The following is a 19045-nucleotide window of genomic DNA, read 5'->3' as shown; positions in this document are numbered from 1 at the left end:
ATCAGTCTCGGTTTAGATTATGTATATCAGTCTGGGTGTATATATGATGTACATCAGTCCGGGTGTATATGTGATGTCTATCAGTCTGGGTTTAGATGATGTATATCAGTCTGGGTGTATATATGATGTATATCAGTCTGGGTGTATATATGATGTACATCAGTCCGAGTGTATATCTGACCTGTGTCTTTGACCTGGGAGTATATCCTTGTGAATGCTGCAATGAAACTGGCAATTGCTGGTAGTTTGAGAGAGCTGTGCCTGGGTACCTTGGGCAGTGATACTCACTGTGTGCTGTGTAATGTTGGAGCACTGACGGAGGGGGCGGTATGTCTGTGAGATCTGCTCGGGATCAGGCTCTGGGATCGGGTTACAAGAGCTGATCGGCCCGGGGGCTGTTCTGTGTGGGGAGGGTGGGGGCGATGTGAGAAGCCCCTAGCGGACGGGCTCTGTCCCGGGGCAGGTGGGAGGGAAGGGGGGAGTGGGGGCTCGGAAATGCCGGTGAGAGGGAGAACGGGGCATTGCCCGGCACTCAGCCGCTCCGAGTGAACAGGGCAGCGGCCGAGGAGACACTGGAGGCGGCTGAGATCGGCTCCGGGACGGGGGACAGGGACCTTGAAGTGTGGGGGAAGGAGCGGGGGGGGGGGGGGGGGGGGCATGCATGAGGAACCATGGCGGATGTCGGAACTCCCACCATCACCACCAGGATTAAAAAACTGCTCCGCTCCCCTTCACTCAAACTGCGGAGGAGCAAACACCAGGGTGCCGGCAAGAACATCAGTGAGAAGGTGAGTGTCAACCCCCTGTACTGTGTACACACAGGCATCGCAACTAACTGGCAACTGGGCAATGTCAATACTGAGGAGAGAGCTGCATTCAGAGAGGATGCAAGGTGATCCCAACAGATTGCAAATAAAAGCAGGCAGCCCGGGAGTATCAGTCAGAGAGCAAAGGATTGGGGGGGATGGAGACATCAGAAGGGTACATTAACCAGAACAATTGAAATGTTAAATGCACCAAGTAAATGGGTTAAAGGGACAGTTAACAGAGATACCGCTAAGAGCTTGTCCAGAATATTATAAAGTGCGAGATACTCGGCGATGCCAGCAAAGCAGGAATAGTGATCCCAACTGGAATTTGCAGTCGAATATCACAGGCGAATGCATCTTGTTCCTTTGCTGAGTCTGCATATATCCGAGCTCAGTGTTTCTCAGAGGTGTACATTGTTCATAGCTCCCGTGTTTCCTTCCAGCTTCCTCCTGGGTAGTGCCAGGCGGGCACTCTGGGTTCATGGTGTATTGAAGCTTTACATTCACCTGGAGTGTTCATAGCCCACTCTGCTTCCCATTCCGGAGTTTCATTATTCACACTCACTCTGCTTCCCAATCTGGAGTTTCATTATGCACACTCCCTCTGCTTCCCAATCCGGAGTTTCATTATTCATACTCATTCTGCTTTCCAATCCGGAGTTTCATTATTCACACTCACTCTGCTTCCCAATCCGGAGTTTCATTATTCACACTCACTCCGCTTCCCAATCAGGAGTTTCATTATTCACACTCACTCTGCTCCCTGATCCGGAGTTTCATTATTCACACTCGCTCTGCTCCCTAATCTGGAGTTTCATTATTCATACTCACTCTGCTCCCTAATCCGGAGTTTCATTATTCACACTCACTCTGCTTCCCAATCCGGAGTTTCATTATTCACACTCACTCTGCTTCCCAATCCGGAGTTTCATTATTCATACTCATTCTGCTTTCCAATCCGGAGTTTCATTATTCACACCCACTCTTCTTCCCAATCCGGAGTTTCATTATTCACACACACTCTGCTTCCCAATCCGGAGTTTCATTATTCACACTCGCTCTGCTTCCTAATCCGGAGTTTCATTATTCACACTCACTCTGCTTCCCAATCCGGAGTTTCATTATTCACACTCACTCTGCTTTCTAATCCGGAGTTTCATTATTCACACTCACTCTGCTTCCCAATCCGGAGTTTCATTATTCACACTCACGCTGCTTCCCAATTCGGAGGTTCATTACTCACACACACTCTGCTTCCCAATCCAGAGTTTCATTATTCACACTCATTCTGCTTTCCAATCCGGAGTTTCATTATTCACACCCACTCTTCTTCCCAATCCGAAGATTCATTATTCACACTCACTCTGCTCCCTAATCCGGAGTTTCATTATTCGCACTCACTTTGATTTCCAATCCGGAGTTTCATTATTCACATTCACTCTGCTTCCCAATACGGAGTTTTATTATTTACACTCACTCTGCTCCCTAATCCGGAGTTTCATTATTCACACTCACTCTTGAAATGAATGAAATGAAAATCACTTATTGTCACAAGTAGGCTTCAATGAAGTTACTGTGAAAAGCCCCTAGTCGCCACATTCCGGCGCCTGTCCGGGGAGGCTGGTACGGGAATTGAACCGTGCTGCTGGCCTGCCTTGGTCTGCTTCAAAAGCCAGCGATTTAGCCCAGTGTGCTAAACCAGCCCCTCTTGTTCCCAATCCGGAGTTTCATTATTCACACTCACTCTGCTTCCCAATCAGGAGTTTCATTATTCACACTCACTTTGATTTCCAATCCGGAGTTTCATTATTCACACTCACTCTGCTTCCCAATCCGGAGTTTCATTATTCACACTCACGCTGCTTCCCAATTCGGAGGTTCATTACTCACACACACTCTGCTTCCCAATCCGTGGTTTCATTATTCACACTCACTCTGCTCCCTAATCCGTAGTTTCATTATTCGCACTCACTCTGCTTTCCAATCCGGAGTTTCATTATTCACATTCACTCTGCTTCCCAATCCGGAGTTTCATTATTCACACTCACTCTGCTTCCTAATCCGGAGTTTCATTATTCACACTCACTCTGCTTCCCAATCCGGAGTTTCATTATTCACACTCACTCTGCTTCCCAATCAGGAGTTTCATTATTCACACTCACTCTGCTCCCTAATCCGGAGTTTCATTATTCGCACTCACTTTGATTTCCAATCCGGAGTTTCATTATTCACACTCACTCTGCTTCCCAATCCGGAGTTTCATTATTCACACTCACGCTGCTTCCCAATTCGGAGGTTCATTACTCACACACAGTCTGCTTCCCAATCCGGAGTTTCATTATTCACACACACTCTGCCTCCCAATCCGGAGTTTCATTATTCACACTCACTCTGCTTCCCAATCCGGAGTTTCATTATTCACACTCACTCTTGTTCCCAAACTGGAGTTTCATTATTCACACTCACTCTGCTCCCTAATCCGGAGTTTCATTATTCACACTCACTCTGCTTCCCAATCCGGAGTTTCATTATTCACACTCACTCTTGTTCCCAAACTGGAGTTTCATTATTCACACTCGCTCTGCTTCCCAATCCGGAGTTTCATTATTCACACTCACTCTGCTCACTACTCCGTAGTTTCATTATTCATACTCATTCTGCTTCCCAATCCGGAGTTTCATTATTCACACTCACTCTGCTTCCCAATCCGGAGGTTCATTACTCACACACACTCTGCTTCGCAATCAGGAGTTTCATTATTCACACTCACTCTGCTACCTAATCTGGAGTTTCATTATTCACACTCACTCTGCTACCTAATCCGGAGTTTCATTATTCACACTCCCTCTGCTTCCCAATACGGCGTTTCATTATTCACACTCACTCCCCTTCCCAATCCAGAGTTTCATTATTCACACTCACTCTGCTCCCTAATCCGGAGTTTCATTATTCACAATCACTCTTCTTCCCAATCCGGAGTTTTATTATTCACATTCACTCTGCTTCCCAATACGGAGTTTTATTATTCACACTCACTCTGCTCCCTAATCCGGAGTTTCATTATTCACAATCACTCTGCTTTCCAATCCGGAGTTTCACTATTCACACTTACTCTGCTTCCCAATACAGAGTTTCATTATTCACATTCACTGTGCTTCCCAATCTGGAGTTCCATTATTCACACTCACTCTGCTCCCTAATCCGGAGTTTCATTATTCACACTCACTCTGCTTTCCAATCCGGAGTTTCATTATTCACATTCACTCTGCTTCCCAATCAGGAGGTTCATTATTCACACTCACTGTGCTTCCCAATCCAGAGTTTCATTATTCACACTCGCTCTCCCGCTAATCCGGAGTTTCATTATTCACACTCGCTCTCCCGCTAATCCGGAGTGTCAGTGTTCACACTCGCTCTCCCGCTAATCCGGAGTTTCATTATTCACACACGCTCTCCCGCTAATCCGGAGTTTCATTATTCACACTCGCTCTCCCGCTAATTCGGAGTTTCATTATTCACACTCGCTCTCCCGCTAATCCGGAGTTTCATTATTCACACTCGCTCTCCCCCTTATCCGGAGTTTCATTATTCACACTCTGCTCCCTAATCCGGAGTTTAATTATTCACACTCGCTCGCCCGCTAATCCGGAGTTTCATTATTCACACTTGCTCTCCCGCTATTCCGGAGTGTCTTTATTCACACTCGCTCTCCCGCTAATCCGGAGTGTCTTTATTGACACTCGCTCTCCCGCTAATCCGGAGTGTCTTTATTGACACTCGCTCTCCCGCTTTTCCGGAGTGTCTTCATTCACGCTCGCTCTCCCGCTAATCCGGAGTGTCTTTATTCAGACTCGCTCTCCCGCTAATCCGGAGTGCCTTTATTCACACTCGCTCTACCGCTAATCCGGAGTTTCATTATTCACACTCGCTCTCCTGCTAATCCGGTGTTTCATTATTCACAGTCGCTCTCCCGCTAATCCGGAGTTTCATTATTCACACTTGCTCTCCCGCTAATCCGGAGTTTCATTATTCACACTTGCTCTCCTGCTAATCCGGAGTTTTATTATTCACACTTGCTCTCCCGCTAATCCGGAGTTTCATTATTCACACTCGCTCTCCCGCTAATCCGGAGTTTCATTATTCACACTCACTCTGCTTCCCAATCCGGAGTTTCATTATTCACACTCACTCTGCTTCCTAATCCGGAGTTTCATTATTCACACTCACTCTGCTTCCCAATCCGGAGTTTCATTATTCACACTCACGCTGCTTCCCAATTCGGAGGTTCATTACACACACACACTCTGCTTCCCAATCCAGAGTTTCATTATTCACACTCATTCTGCTTTCCAATCCGGAGTTTCATTATTCACACCCACTTTTCTTCCCAATCCGGAGATTCATTATTCACACTCACTCTGCTCCCTAATCCGGAGTTTCATTATTCGCACTCACTCTGCTTTCCAATCCGGAGTTTCATTATTCACATTCACTCTGCTTCCCAATACGGAGTTTTATTATTCACACTCACTCTGCTCCCTAATCCGGAGTTTCATTATTCACACTCACTCTTGTTCCCAATCCGGAGTTTCATTATTCACACTCACTCTGCTTCCCAATCAGGAGTTTCATTATTCACACTCACTTTGATTTCCAATCCGGAGTTTCATTATTCACACTCACTCTGCTTCCCAATCCGGAGTTTCATTATTCACACTCACGCTGCTTCCCAATTTGGAGGTTCATTACTCTCACACACTCTGCTTCCCAATCCAGAGTTTCATTATTCACACTCACTCTGCTCCCTAATCCGTAGTTTCATTATTCGCACTCACTCTGCTTCCCAATCCGGAGTTTCATTATTCACACTCACTCTGCTTCCCAATCCGGAGTTTCATTATTCACACTCACGCTGCTTCCCAATTCGGAGGTTCATTACTCACACACACTCTGCTTCCCAATCCAGAGTTTCATTATTCACACTCACTCTGCTCCCTAATCCGTAGTTTCATTATTCACATTCACTCTGCTTCCCAATCCGGAGTTTCATTATTCACACTCACTCTGCTTCCTAATCCGGAGTTTCATTATTCACACTCACTCTGCTTCCCAATCCGGAGTTTCATTATTCACACTCACTCTGCTTCCCAATCAGGAGTTTCATTATTCACACTCACTCTGCTCCCTAATCCGGAGTTTCATTATTCACACTCACTTTGATTTCCAATCCGGAGTTTCATTATTCACACTCACTCTGCTTCCCAATCCGGAGTTTCATTATTCACACTCACGCTGCTTCCCAATTCGGAGGTTCATTACTCACACACAGCCTGCTTCCCAATCCGGAGTTTCATTATTCACACACACTCTGCTTCCCAATCCGGAGTTTCATTATTCACACTCACTCTGCTTCCCAATCCGGAGTTTCATTATTCACACTCACTCTTGTTCCCAAACTGGAGTTTCATTATTCACACTCACTCTGCTCCCTAATCCGGAGTTTCATTATTCACACTCACTCTGCTTCCCAATCCGGAGTTTCATTATTCACACTCACTCTTGTTCCCAAACTGGAGTTTCATTATTCACACTCGCTCTGCTTCCCAATCCGGAGTTTCATTATTCACACTCACTCTGCTCACTACTCCGTAGTTTCATTATTCATACTCATTCTGCTTCCCAATCCGGAGTTTCATTATTCACACTCACTCTGCTACCTAATCCGGAGTTTCATTATTCACACTCCCTCTGCTTCCCAATACGGCGTTTCATTATTCACACTCACTCCCCTTCCCAATCCAGAGTTTCATTATTCACACTCACTCTGCTCCCTAATCCGGAGTTTCATTATTCACACTCACTCTTCTTCCCAATCCGGAGTTTTATTATTCACATTCACTCTGCTTCCCAATACGGAGTTTTATTATTCACACTCACTCTGCTCCCTAATCCGGAGTTTCATTATTCACACTCTGCTCCCTAATCCGGAGTTTAATTATTCACACTCGCTCGCCCGCTAATCCGGAGTTTCATTATTCACACTTGCTCTCCCGCTATTCCGGAGTGTCTTTATTCACACTCGCTCTCCCGCTAATCCGGAGTGTCTTTATTGACACTCGCTCTCCCGCTAATCCGGAGTGTCTTTATTGACACTCGCTCTCCCGCTTTTCCGGAGTGTCTTCATTCACGCTCGCTCTCCCGCTAATCCGGAGTGTCTTTATTCAGACTCGCTCTCCCGCTAATCCGGAGTGCCTTTATTCACACTCGCTCTACCGCTAATCCGGAGTTTCATTATTCACACTCGCTCTCCTGCTAATCCGGAGTTTCATTATTCACAGTCGCTCTCCCGCTAATCCGGAGTTTCATTATTCACACTTGCTCTCCCGCTAATCCGGAGTTTCATTATTCACACTTGCTCTCCTGCTAATCCGGAGTTTTATTATTCACACTTGCTCTCCCGCTAATCCGGAGTTTCATTATTCACACTCGCTCTCCCGCTAATCCGGAGTTTCATTATTCACACTCACTCTGCTTCCCAATCCGGAGTTTCATTATTCACACTCACTCTGCTTCCTAATCCGGAGTTTCATTATTCACACTCACTCTGCTTCCCAATCCGGAGTTTCATTATTCACACTCACGCTGCTTCCCAATTCGGAGGTTCATTACACACACACACTCTGCTTCCCAATCCAGAGTTTCATTATTCACACTCATTCTGCTTTCCAATCCGGAGTTTCATTATTCACACCCACTCTTCTTCCCAATCCGGAGATTCATTATTCACACTCACTCTGCTCCCTAATCCGGAGTTTCATTATTCGCACTCACTCTGCTTTCCAATCCGGAGTTTCATTATTCACATTCACTCTGCTTCCCAATACGGAGTTTTATTATTCACACTCACTCTGCTCCCTAATCCGGAGTTTCATTATTCACACTCACTCTTGTTCCCAATCCGGAGTTTCATTATTCACACTCACTCTGCTTCCCAATCAGGAGTTTCATTATTCACACTCACTTTGATTTCCAATCCGGAGTTTCATTATTCACACTCACTCTGCTTCCCAATCCGGAGTTTCATTATTCACACTCACGCTGCTTCCCAATTTGGAGGTTCATTACTCTCACACACTCTGCTTCCCAATCCAGAGTTTCATTATTCACACTCACTCTGCTCCCTAATCCGTAGTTTCATTATTCGCACTCACTCTGCTTCCCAATCCGGAGTTTCATTATTCACACTCACTCTGCTTCCCAATCCGGAGTTTCATTATTCACACTCACGCTGCTTCCCAATTCGGAGGTTCATTACTCACACACACTCTGCTTCCCAATCCAGAGTTTCATTATTCACACTCACTCTGCTCCCTAATCCGTAGTTTCATTATTCACATTCACTCTGCTTCCCAATCCGGAGTTTCATTATTCACACTCACTCTGCTTCCTAATCCGGAGTTTCATTATTCACACTCACTCTGCTTCCCAATCCGGAGTTTCATTATTCACACTCACTCTGCTTCCCAATCAGGAGTTTCATTATTCACACTCACTCTGCTCCCTAATCCGGAGTTTCATTATTCACACTCACTTTGATTTCCAATCCGGAGTTTCATTATTCACACTCACTCTGCTTCCCAATCCGGAGTTTCATTATTCACACTCACGCTGCTTCCCAATTCGGAGGTTCATTACTCACACACAGCCTGCTTCCCAATCCGGAGTTTCATTATTCACACACACTCTGCTTCCCAATCCGGAGTTTCATTATTCACACTCACTCTGCTTCCCAATCCGGAGTTTCATTATTCACACTCACTCTTGTTCCCAAACTGGAGTTTCATTATTCACACTCACTCTGCTCCCTAATCCGGAGTTTCATTATTCACACTCACTCTGCTTCCCAATCCGGAGTTTCATTATTCACACTCACTCTTGTTCCCAAACTGGAGTTTCATTATTCACACTCGCTCTGCTTCCCAATCCGGAGTTTCATTATTCACACTCACTCTGCTCACTACTCCGTAGTTTCATTATTCATACTCATTCTGCTTCCCAATCCGGAGTTTCATTATTCACACTCACTCTGCTTCCCAATCCGGAGGTTCATTACTCACACACACTCTGCTTCGCAATCAGGAGTTTCATTATTCACACTCACTCTGCTACCTAATCTGGAGTTTCATTATTCACACTCACTCCGCTTCCCAATCCGGAGTTTCATTATTCACACTCACTCTTCTTCCCAATCCGGAGTTTTATTATTCACATTCACTCTGCTTCCCAATACGGAGTTTTATTATTCACACTCACTCTGCTCCCTAATCCGGAGTTTCATTATTCACACTCTGCTCCCTAATCCGGAGTTTAATTATTCACACTCGCTCGCCCGCTAATCCGGAGTTTCATTATTCACACTTGCTCTCCCGCTATTCCGGAGTGTCTTTATTCACACTCGCTCTCCCGCTAATCCGGAGTTCTTTATTGACACTCGCTCTCCCGCTAATCCGGAGTGTCTTTATTGACACTCGCTCTCCCGCTTTTCCGGAGTGTCTTCATTCACGCTCGCTCTCCCGCTAATCCGGAGTGTCTTTATTCAGACTCGCTCTCCCGCTAATCCGGAGTGCCTTTATTCACACTCGCTCTACCGCTAATCCGGAGTTTCATTATTCACACTCGCTCTCCTGCTAATCCGGAGTTTCATTATTCACAGTCGCTCTCCCGCTAATCCGGAGTTTCATTATTCACACTTGCTCTCCCGCTAATCCGGAGTTTCATTATTCACACTTGCTCTCCTGCTAATCCGGAGTTTTATTATTCACACTTGCTCTCCCGCTAATCCGGAGTTTCATTATTCACACTCGCTCTCCCGCTAATCCGGAGTTTCATTATTCACACTCACTCTGCTTCCCAATCCGGAGTTTCATTATTCACACTCACTCTGCTTCCTAATCCGGAGTTTCATTATTCACACTCACTCTGCTTCCCAATCCGGAGTTTCATTATTCACACTCACGCTGCTTCCCAATTCGGAGGTTCATTACTCACACACACTCTGCTTCCCAATCCAGAGTTTCATTATTCACACTCATTCTGCTTTCCAATCCGGAGTTTCATTATTCACACCCACTCTTCTTCCCAATCCGGAGATTCATTATTCACACTCACTCTGCTCCCTAATCCGGAGTTTCATTATTCGCACTCACTCTGCTTTCCAATCCGGAGTTTCATTATTCACATTCACTCTGCTTCCCAATACGGAGTTTTATTATTCACACTCACTCTGCTCCGTAATCCGGAGTTTCATTATTCACACTCACTCTTGTTCCCAATCCGGAGTTTCATTATTCACACTCACTCTGCTTCCCAATCAGGAGTTTCATTATTCACACTCACTTTGATTTCCAATCCGGAGTTTCATTATTCACACTCACTCTGCTTCCCAATCCGGAGTTTCATTATTCACACTCACGCTGCTTCTCAATTCGGAGGTTCATTACTCACACACACTCTGCTTCCCAATCCAGAGTTTCATTATTCACACTCACTCTGCTCCCTAATCCGTGGTTTCATTATTCGCACTCACTCTGCTTCCCAATCCGGAGTTTCATTATTCACACTCACTCTGCTTCCCAATCCGGAGTTTCATTATTCACACTCACGCTGCTTCCCAATTCGGAGGTTCATTACTCACACACACTCTGCTTCCCAATCCAGAGTTTCATTATTCACACTCACTCTGCTCCCTAATCCGTAGTTTCATTATTCACATTCACTCTGCTTCCCAATCCGGAGTTTCATTATTCACACTCACTCTGCTTCCTAATCCGGAGTTTCATTATTCACACTCACTCTGCTTTCCAATCCGGAGTTTCATTATTCACACTCACTCTGCTTCCCAATCAGGAGTTTCATTATTCACACTCACTCTGCTCCCTAATCCGGAGTTTCATTATTCACACTCACTTTGATTTCCAATCCGGAGTTTCATTATTCACACTCACTCTGCTTCCCAATCCGGAGTTTCATTATTCACACTCACGCTGCTTCCCAATTCGGAGGTTCATTACTCACACACAGCCTGCTTCCCAATCCGGAGTTTCATTATTCACACACACTCTGCTTCCCAATCCGGAGTTTCATTATTCACACTCACTCTGCTTCCCAATCCGGAGTTTCATTATTCACACTCACTCTTGTTCCCAAACTGGAGTTTCATTATTCACACTCACTCTGCTCCCTAATCCGGAGTTTCATTATTCACACTCACTCTGCTTCCCAATCCGGAGTTTCATTATTCACACTCACTCTTGTTCCCAAACTGGAGTTTCATTATTCACACTCGCTCTGCTTCCCAATCCGGAGTTTCATTATTCACACTCACTCTGCTCACTACTCCGTAGTTTCATTATTCATACTCATTCTGCTTCCCAATCCGGAGTTTCATTATTCACACTCACTCTGCTTCCCAATCCGGAGGTTCATTACTCACACACACTCTGCTTCGCAATCAGGAGTTTCATTATTCACACTCACTCTGCTACCTAATCTGGAGTTTCATTATTCACACTCACTCTGCTACCTAATCCGGAGTTTCATTATTCACACTCCCTCTGCTTCCCAATACGGCGTTTCATTATTCACACTCACTCCCCTTCAAAATCCAGAGTTTCATTATTCACACTCACTCTGCTCCCTAATCCGGAGTTTCATTATTCACACTCACTCTTCTTCCCAATCCGGAGTTTTATTATTCACATTCACTCTGCTTCCCAATACGGAGTTTTATTATTCACACTCACTCTGCTCCCTAATCCGGAGTTTCATTATTCACAATCACTCTGCTTTCCAATCCGGAGTTTCATTATTCACACTTACTCTGCTTCCCAATACAGAGTTTCATTATTCACATTCACTGTGCTTCCCAATCTGGAGTTCCATTATTCACACTCACTCTGCTCCCTAATCCGGAGTTTTATTATTCACACTCACTCTGCTTTCCAATCCGGAGTTTCATTATTCACATTCACTCTGCTTCCCAATCAGGAGGTTCATTATTCACACTCACTGTGCTTCCCAATCCAGAGTTTCATTATTCACACTCGCTCTCCGCTAATCCGGAGTTTCATTATTCACACTCGCTCTCCCGCTAATCCGGAGTTTCAGTATTCACACTCACTCTCCCGCTAATCCGGAGTTTCATTATTCACACACGCTCTCCCGCTAATCCGGAGTTTCATTATTCACACTCGCTCTCCCGCTAATTCGGAGTTTCATTATTCACACTCGCTCTCCCGCTAATCCGGAGTTTCATTATTCACACTCGCTCTCCCCCTTATCCGGAGTTTCATTATTCACACTCTGCTCCCTAATCCGGAGTTTAATTATTCACACTCGCTCGCCCGCTAATCCGGAGTTTCATTATTCACACTTGCTCTCCCGCTATTCCGGAGTGTCTTTATTCACACTCGCTCTCCCGCTAATCCGGAGTGTCTTTATTGACACTCGCTCTCCCGCTTTTCCGGAGTGTCTTCATTCACGCTCGCTCACCCGCTAATCCGGAGTGTCTTTATTTAGACTCGCTCTCCCGCTAATCCGGAGTGTCTTTATTTAGACTCGCTCTCCCGCTAATCCGGAGTGCCTTTATTCACACTCGCTCTACCGCTAATCCGGAGTTTCATTATTCACACTCGCTCTACCGCTAATCCGGTGTTTCATTATTCACAGTCGCTCTCCCGCTAATCCGGAGTTTCATTATTCACTCTTGCTCTCCCGCTAATCCGGAGTTTCATTATTCACACTTGCTCTCCTGCTAATCCGGAGTTTTATTATTCACACTTGCTCTCCCGCTAATCCGGAGTTTTATTATTCACACTTGCTCTCCCGCTAATCCGGAGTTTCATTATTCACACTTGCTCTCCTGCTAATTCGGAGTTTTATTATTCACACTCGCTCTCCCGCTAATCCGGAGTTTCATTATTCACACTTGCTCTCCTGCTAATTCGGAGTTTTATTATTCACACTTGCTCTCCCGCTAATCCGGAGTGTCTTTATTCACACTCGCTCTCCCGCTATTCCGGAGTGTCTTTATTCACACTCGCTCTCCCGCTAATCCGGAGGGTCTTTATTCAGACTCACTCTCCCGTTAATCCGGAGGGTCTTTATTCACACTCGCTCTCCCGCTAATCCGGAGAGTCATTATTCACACTCGCTTTACCGCTAATCCGGAGTGTCTTTATTCACACTCGCTCTCCCGCTATTCCGGAGTGTCTTTATTCACACTTGCTCTCCCGCTAATCTGGAGTGTCTTTATTCACACTCGCTCTCCCGCTAATCCGGAGAGTCATTATTCACACTCGCTTTACCGCTAATCCGGAGTGTCTTTATTCACACTCGCTCTCCCGCTATTCCGGAGTGTCTTTATTCACACTTGCTCTCCCGCTAGTCCGGAGTGTCTTTATTCACACTCGCTCTCCCGCTAATCCGGAGGGTCTTTATTCACACTCGCTCTCCCGCTATTCCGGAGTGTCTTTATTCACACTCGCTCTCCCGCTAATCCGGAGGGTCTTTATTCACACTCGCTCTCCCGCTATTCCGGAGGGTCTTTATTCAGACTCACTCTCCCGCTAATCCGGAGTGTCTTTATTCACACTCGCTGTCCCACTAATCCGGTGTTTCATTATTCACACTTGCTCTCCCGCTAATCTGGAGTGTCTTTATTCACACTCGCTCTCCTGCTAATCCGGAGGGTCTTTATTCAGACTCACTCTCCCGCTAATCCGGAGTGTCTTTATTCACACTCTCTCTCCCGCTAATCCGGAGTGTCTTTATTCACACTCGCTCTCCCGCTAATCCGGAGTTTCATTATTCACACTCGATCTCCCGCTAATCCGGAGTGTCTTTATTCACACTCGCTCTCCCGCTAATCCGGAGTGTCTTTATTCACACTCGCTCTCCCGCTAATCCGGAGTGTCTTTATTCACACTCGCTCTCCCGCTAATCTGGAGTTTCATTATTCACACTCGATCTCCCGCTAATCAGGAGTGTCTTTATTCACACTCGCTCTCCCGCTAATCCGGAGTGTCTTTATTCACACTCGCTCTCCCGGTAATCCGGAGTTTCATTATTCACACTCGCTCTCCCACTAATCCGGAGTTTCATTATTCACACTCGCTCTCCCGCTAATCCGGAGTTTCATTATTCACACTCGCTCTCCCGCTAATCCGGAGTGTCTTTATTCACACTCGCTCTCCCGCTAATCCAGAGTGTCTTTATTCACACTCGCTCTCCCGCTAATCTGGAGTTTCATTATTCACACTCGCTCTCTCGCTGATCTGGAGTTTCATTATTCACACTCGCTCTCTCGCTGATCTGGAGTTTCATTATTCACACTCGCTCTCCCGCTAATCTGGAGTTTCATTATTCACACTCGCTCTCTCGCTGATCTGGAGTTTCATTATTCACACTCTCTCTCCCGCTAATCCGGAGTGTCTTTATTCACACTCGCTCTCCCGCTAATCCGGAGTGTCTTTATTCACACTCTCTCTCCCGCTAATCCGGAGTGTCTTTATTCACACTCTCTCTCCCGCTAATCCGGAGTGTCTTTATTTATTTTCACACGTGCTTTGTGGACTATTGCTTTTGAATTTGTCCATCGTAGGGGACTCTCTGCCCGGGACAGATCTGTGTATCGCCATTACCACTGTTCTGCCTACCTGGAAGGAACTCACGGGTTATTTCAGATCATAGTCAGTGTGTCTGATCATGGATGGTACGCAATAGACCTGATAATAGGTGCATTCAAGATTACAGGGACAGAGGTGATAGAGGAAGAGTGCATCAGCTTGTTGCTGATACATCTGAAATGTCTCCAGTGGAGGTGCGTTTGGCTCATTGATGCTTCCAATCGGACAAACAGTCTGAGAAAATGCATGGTGATGTTTTGTCATCAAGTGGCATGATCTTCATTCCCATTTACACTCGTGCTAAATCAAGACATGTCAATGTTTTACTCTTACTTCCATTCAGTGCAAGGTTTCAGAGTGAAAGGGAGCGGTAGAAGATTAAAAATGCCACTCTTTGTATCACGATGAATCAAAGTAAACGGCTGCATTTAAGTGACTGCAATATAGTTAGTGAATAAAATACCTTCCTATCCTCATTTTTGTCCCATCTGAAGCACATCATGTATTAAGTGTGTAACTTGCATGATTGTGCGAGTACTGATGTCCTTGGACATCCCATTGTTGCCAAGGTTTGCACTAGCTGCTGACTAAGGCACTGCTGTCATCTGCACATTGTTCAAGTTAAAGCACTTCGGCTTTTAAAAACCCGAGTACGTTCACAGGAAACCATGCACCAGGCAAGTGCAATTAATGCTTCCTTTGTAGGTCCTGAGGAGGAAATTAAAATGGGATGGAGAGCAGGATATTGCTCCAAGCAGGATATTACTACTGTCCCCAAGTTGTTTGATGGTCTTTGGCCCAGAATTCTGGTGACTTCAATGGTAGCGCTGGCTTGGTGACATTTTGGTTCATCAGGTCAAGGCAGCTTGGAGCAAGGGTCAGTACCCTTCTCAGGACAACGTGAAGACCTTGCCACCCTCCCTTTCTCTTTGTTTCTCTAATCCAGGGTGAGCCAAGAATAAAATCTCCTTTAACGCAGCGGAATATTCCACAGTACTCTTCACACAGGTGCAAAGTCAAAAATGCCCAGTCACAGATGCCGAGATTAAAAGCCAGGGAAAAATCTTGGTCAGAGATGTGGGTTTCCAATAGGATCTTGAAAAAGGAGGTCAAAGGGGCTTACCAAAGGGTGGGATTTGGTTGGCCAAATCCCAGGGGTGACTGGCGGGGCAAGGAACAGCAGGGTGTGACAGAGTTTAAGGTGATGGAGAGGATAAGGAGTCCGATGCTGAGTTCAGGGTCTAATAGGATGCCAAAAGCTTTGACTAGCCTGAGGCAGTGTTCAGGGATTGTGTGGCAAGGGTGTGGAGTTTGTCAGGCATGGTGGGCATGTGAATTATTCATTTTTGACTTTCCTAGTGCTTCACTGGAGGAAATTTCAGCTTCTTCAAGTCTGGGTGTTGGACAAGTAGTGTAAGAAGGCAGACTGGTGAAGGACTCGAGAAAAGAATAGATTGTTGGGGATTTGTCAAGGGCAGGGGTGGAATGTGAAGCCACAGCTGGAGATGCTGTGACTGTATGTGGAATGGACCAAGCTAGGGTAATCCCAAGGTGGATAACAGAGGAGAATGTTTCGCCAATCTTCATGTGAGCTTACAAAGCAAGTGTCGGCAGCTTGCTGAATCATGGAGCAGTATTGTAGGCAAGTCTGCGTCTGACCTTATGGAATTCAGGTGGCACTTTTAAGTAGGGGCTAAGGGTCAATGGACAGTGGTCAGGGGTGGCTCATTTCTTCCCCCTCTACCTAGCCAGATAGTAGGTCCTGTGGCGCAGTGGGTAGCGTCCCTGCCTCTGAGTCAGAAGCTCCTGGTTCAAGTCCGCTGAAAGACTTGACGGAAGGTGCGTTCACAACACAGCAGACAGCTTGATATCAACCTGTGAATCCTCCCCAACAGATGGCAAAGGGTGGCAGGAAGAGAGGGCAGGATACCTGACCAGGGAAAGAAAATTGAAGCCTGTGCCATCACTATTTACAGTAAGAAGTCTTACAACACCAGGTTAAAGTCCAACAGGTTTGTTTCAAACACGAGCTTTCGGAGCACGGCTCCTTCTTCACCTGAAGAAGGAGCCGTGCTCCGAAAGCTCGTGTTTGAAACAAACCTGTTGGACTTTAACCTGGTGTTGTAAGACTTCTTACTGTGCTCACCCCAGTCCAATGCCGGCATCTCCACATCATCACTATTTACAACATGCATGTCAAAGTGCGTTTTTCCACGGCAACTTGGACACCTTGAGGGAGCTAGGTGGCTGGACGGCTGCCGTCGATTAGATTGGTGCCAACAGTAATGGGTTTGATTCCCCCTTCTGGCTGGTGTGGAGTTGGGACATGCCTCCTTGACGGATCCACGGTGGAGGCCGTGCTGCTGTGGATCGGACTTGCCCTTGCACAGAGAACTGAAGAAGAAGACCTTGCCTGAATGTGTAGAGGACAATTGCATCCAAGCTGCCAGCCCCGAAGTCAACTAACAAACATCGACCAGGAATTGAACCTGGAAGGACTTGGATCTAGTGTTGGAGCTGTGGATTCGAGCCCAACTTGGACTCAGTTCAAACTGACATGGCCTGGTCTGTCACCCCCCATTCTGTTTTCCCACCCTCCCTAGGGTCATGTCACATCAATCCAGGGTGCTGGGACTGTGTTGGCACTGTCAGCGGGTCACTGATAATAATACTAATAATAATCGCTTATTGTCACGAGTAGTCTTCAATGAAGTTACTGTGAAAAGCCCCTAGTCGCCATATTCCAGCGCCTGTTCGGGGAGGCTGTTACAGGAATTGAACCCGCACTGCTGGCCTTGTTCTGCATTACAGCCAGCTGTTTAGCCCACTGTGCTAAACCAGTCCCTATCGAGGGAAGGGGGGTGATGATAACTTGCAGAGAGCTGGGTGCCGGTGCTCCTCAATCTATGCCATAGTCTGACTCCTGCCTGTCTGCTGAGTGCTCACTCACACCCATCACCTGAACGGAGGGATGCTTGGAGAGCTGGGCCAAGGGTTCAGAGGACGGCCTACATTGTGGAAGAAAGTGGCAGAGGCATCATACTGGTTGTGCTCAAGGGTGTTTATTGTGTTTTACAATTCCCCACTCTCCCAAAGGTGCCATCCACCACCTCGTTTCCCCCTCCCCCGGTGCCCTCAGTGATCCTCGATGTGCTTTGCCTTCCTAGCTCTGCCACTACGTGTAGGTGTTAGGTGTCTCACCAGGATGCATCAGTGGTGGAGGCAGCCAGCTACTCATCTATGGCCTTCAATGCCCCTGGCAGGTGTCCTCTAAGGGTTCTGAGGCCGGAGGGGCTTGGCTCACTTGTCGACAGCACATGCACAGCCGTGCCGCCGTGATCCGTGTGCTGTCTGCAAGACACGGCCTCATCAGAGGGGTGGAGCCGATGGCCACCGTCGGTAGTCAATGGGACGGGTTCCTGTTACCGCCCAGCGCCCCCTCCTCCCGCTCAGTGCCCATATGTCCCTGGGGTTCACCTTGGGATGCAGGGGCAGCTGGTTTGAGCCCCGGCTGCCCCTGCATCATCTGGCTCTGCCAGCCCTGGCGATTCCCCATAGTCCGCACTATCGTGTCGACGCCCTCGGCGATGCTCTGCAGCACCTCGGCAATGCCCATCTGTAACTGGGACAAGCTCCACGGTGCCTCGGCCATTCCCATCTGAGAGCGGGACATGTCCCACAGAACCTCATCGAGGTCAGCCTGGTACTGGGTGACACCCCCCAGCAAGTCGGACATTCTGCTGAGACCCTCAGCCATGGCCGTCACCGACTGTTCAACATCTTTGACACCTTCACTAAAGGTGCCGATGTCGTGCATCAGGCTTTCCGCTGTAGTTGCCACCCTAGCAGTGTTAGCCTCTATGCCACTCATTGCCGGTGACATCTCCTGCACCCGTAGCCTCTGGGACTCCTCCAAGCGGCTATGGATCTACTGGAGTGATGCTGACATCTCCCTCTGAACGTCCCGGCCGCACCCTAACGTCTCCATCAGCTCCGGGTAACTCCGGTCCACAGGTTCAGCATCAGGCTGGGATCCAGCTGGGTTCTGGGATCCAGCAGACCTCTGACTGCTGTCTCACTGGGAGTTCCTGCCTCCATCTGATGTACATCAGCAGTGTGTGGTGCTCACCAGATTGTGCCCCAGAAGCCTGATCACTAACATTCCCCACCGAGGTGTTTGTATCTGCGCTGGTGGAGGGTGGGGATGACAGCTGGGCCGAGACTATAACAGTTGCATCCTCGGAGCTCTCCTCCGAGGTGGTCTCCTGAGAGGCTGGAGAGGGGGCCGCCCGGGATAGGCCGGGGCCATCGGCTGGAGGATCGGTGGGTGAATGGACATGTGGTCAGTGGGAGGGATGGGCCAGTCAGTATGGCAATAACAACTCACATTCGACAGGCCCCCTGCGTGGAGCTCAGTGGTTCCTCACCTCTGCGGCTTCCGCCTGTCTCTGCGTTAGTGACCGCCCTGTCCTCAGCAACACCAGTCACCTCCAGGGCCCATTCCTCAAAATTCTGTGGTTGTCAAATTGTGGAATATTGATGCTGGTTGGT

At 47.2% G+C, this 19045-nt stretch overlaps 1 protein-coding gene across 1 annotated transcript in view; it reads left to right on the top strand.

Annotated features, from left to right (window-relative positions):
• The first annotated feature begins 446 nt into the window (after positions 1-446).
• The window catches only part of mapkbp1 (mitogen-activated protein kinase binding protein 1), a 339461-nt gene continuing 320862 nt past the window's right edge, over positions 447-19045 (top strand). Inside the window, 1 exon segment of the mRNA XM_038783933.1 lies at positions 447-788. Within this exon segment, the coding sequence (XP_038639861.1) occupies positions 672-788 (117 nt within the window). The 5' untranslated portion in view covers positions 447-671.

The sequence above is a fragment of the Scyliorhinus canicula genome, chromosome 2, assembly GCF_902713615.1.
Source record: "Scyliorhinus canicula chromosome 2, sScyCan1.1, whole genome shotgun sequence".
In the NCBI taxonomy this organism is placed as follows: Eukaryota; Metazoa; Chordata; class Chondrichthyes; order Carcharhiniformes; family Scyliorhinidae; genus Scyliorhinus; species Scyliorhinus canicula.
Note: the sequence above shows the minus strand (reverse complement) of the source record. Positions and strands in the feature narration are given on the sequence as shown.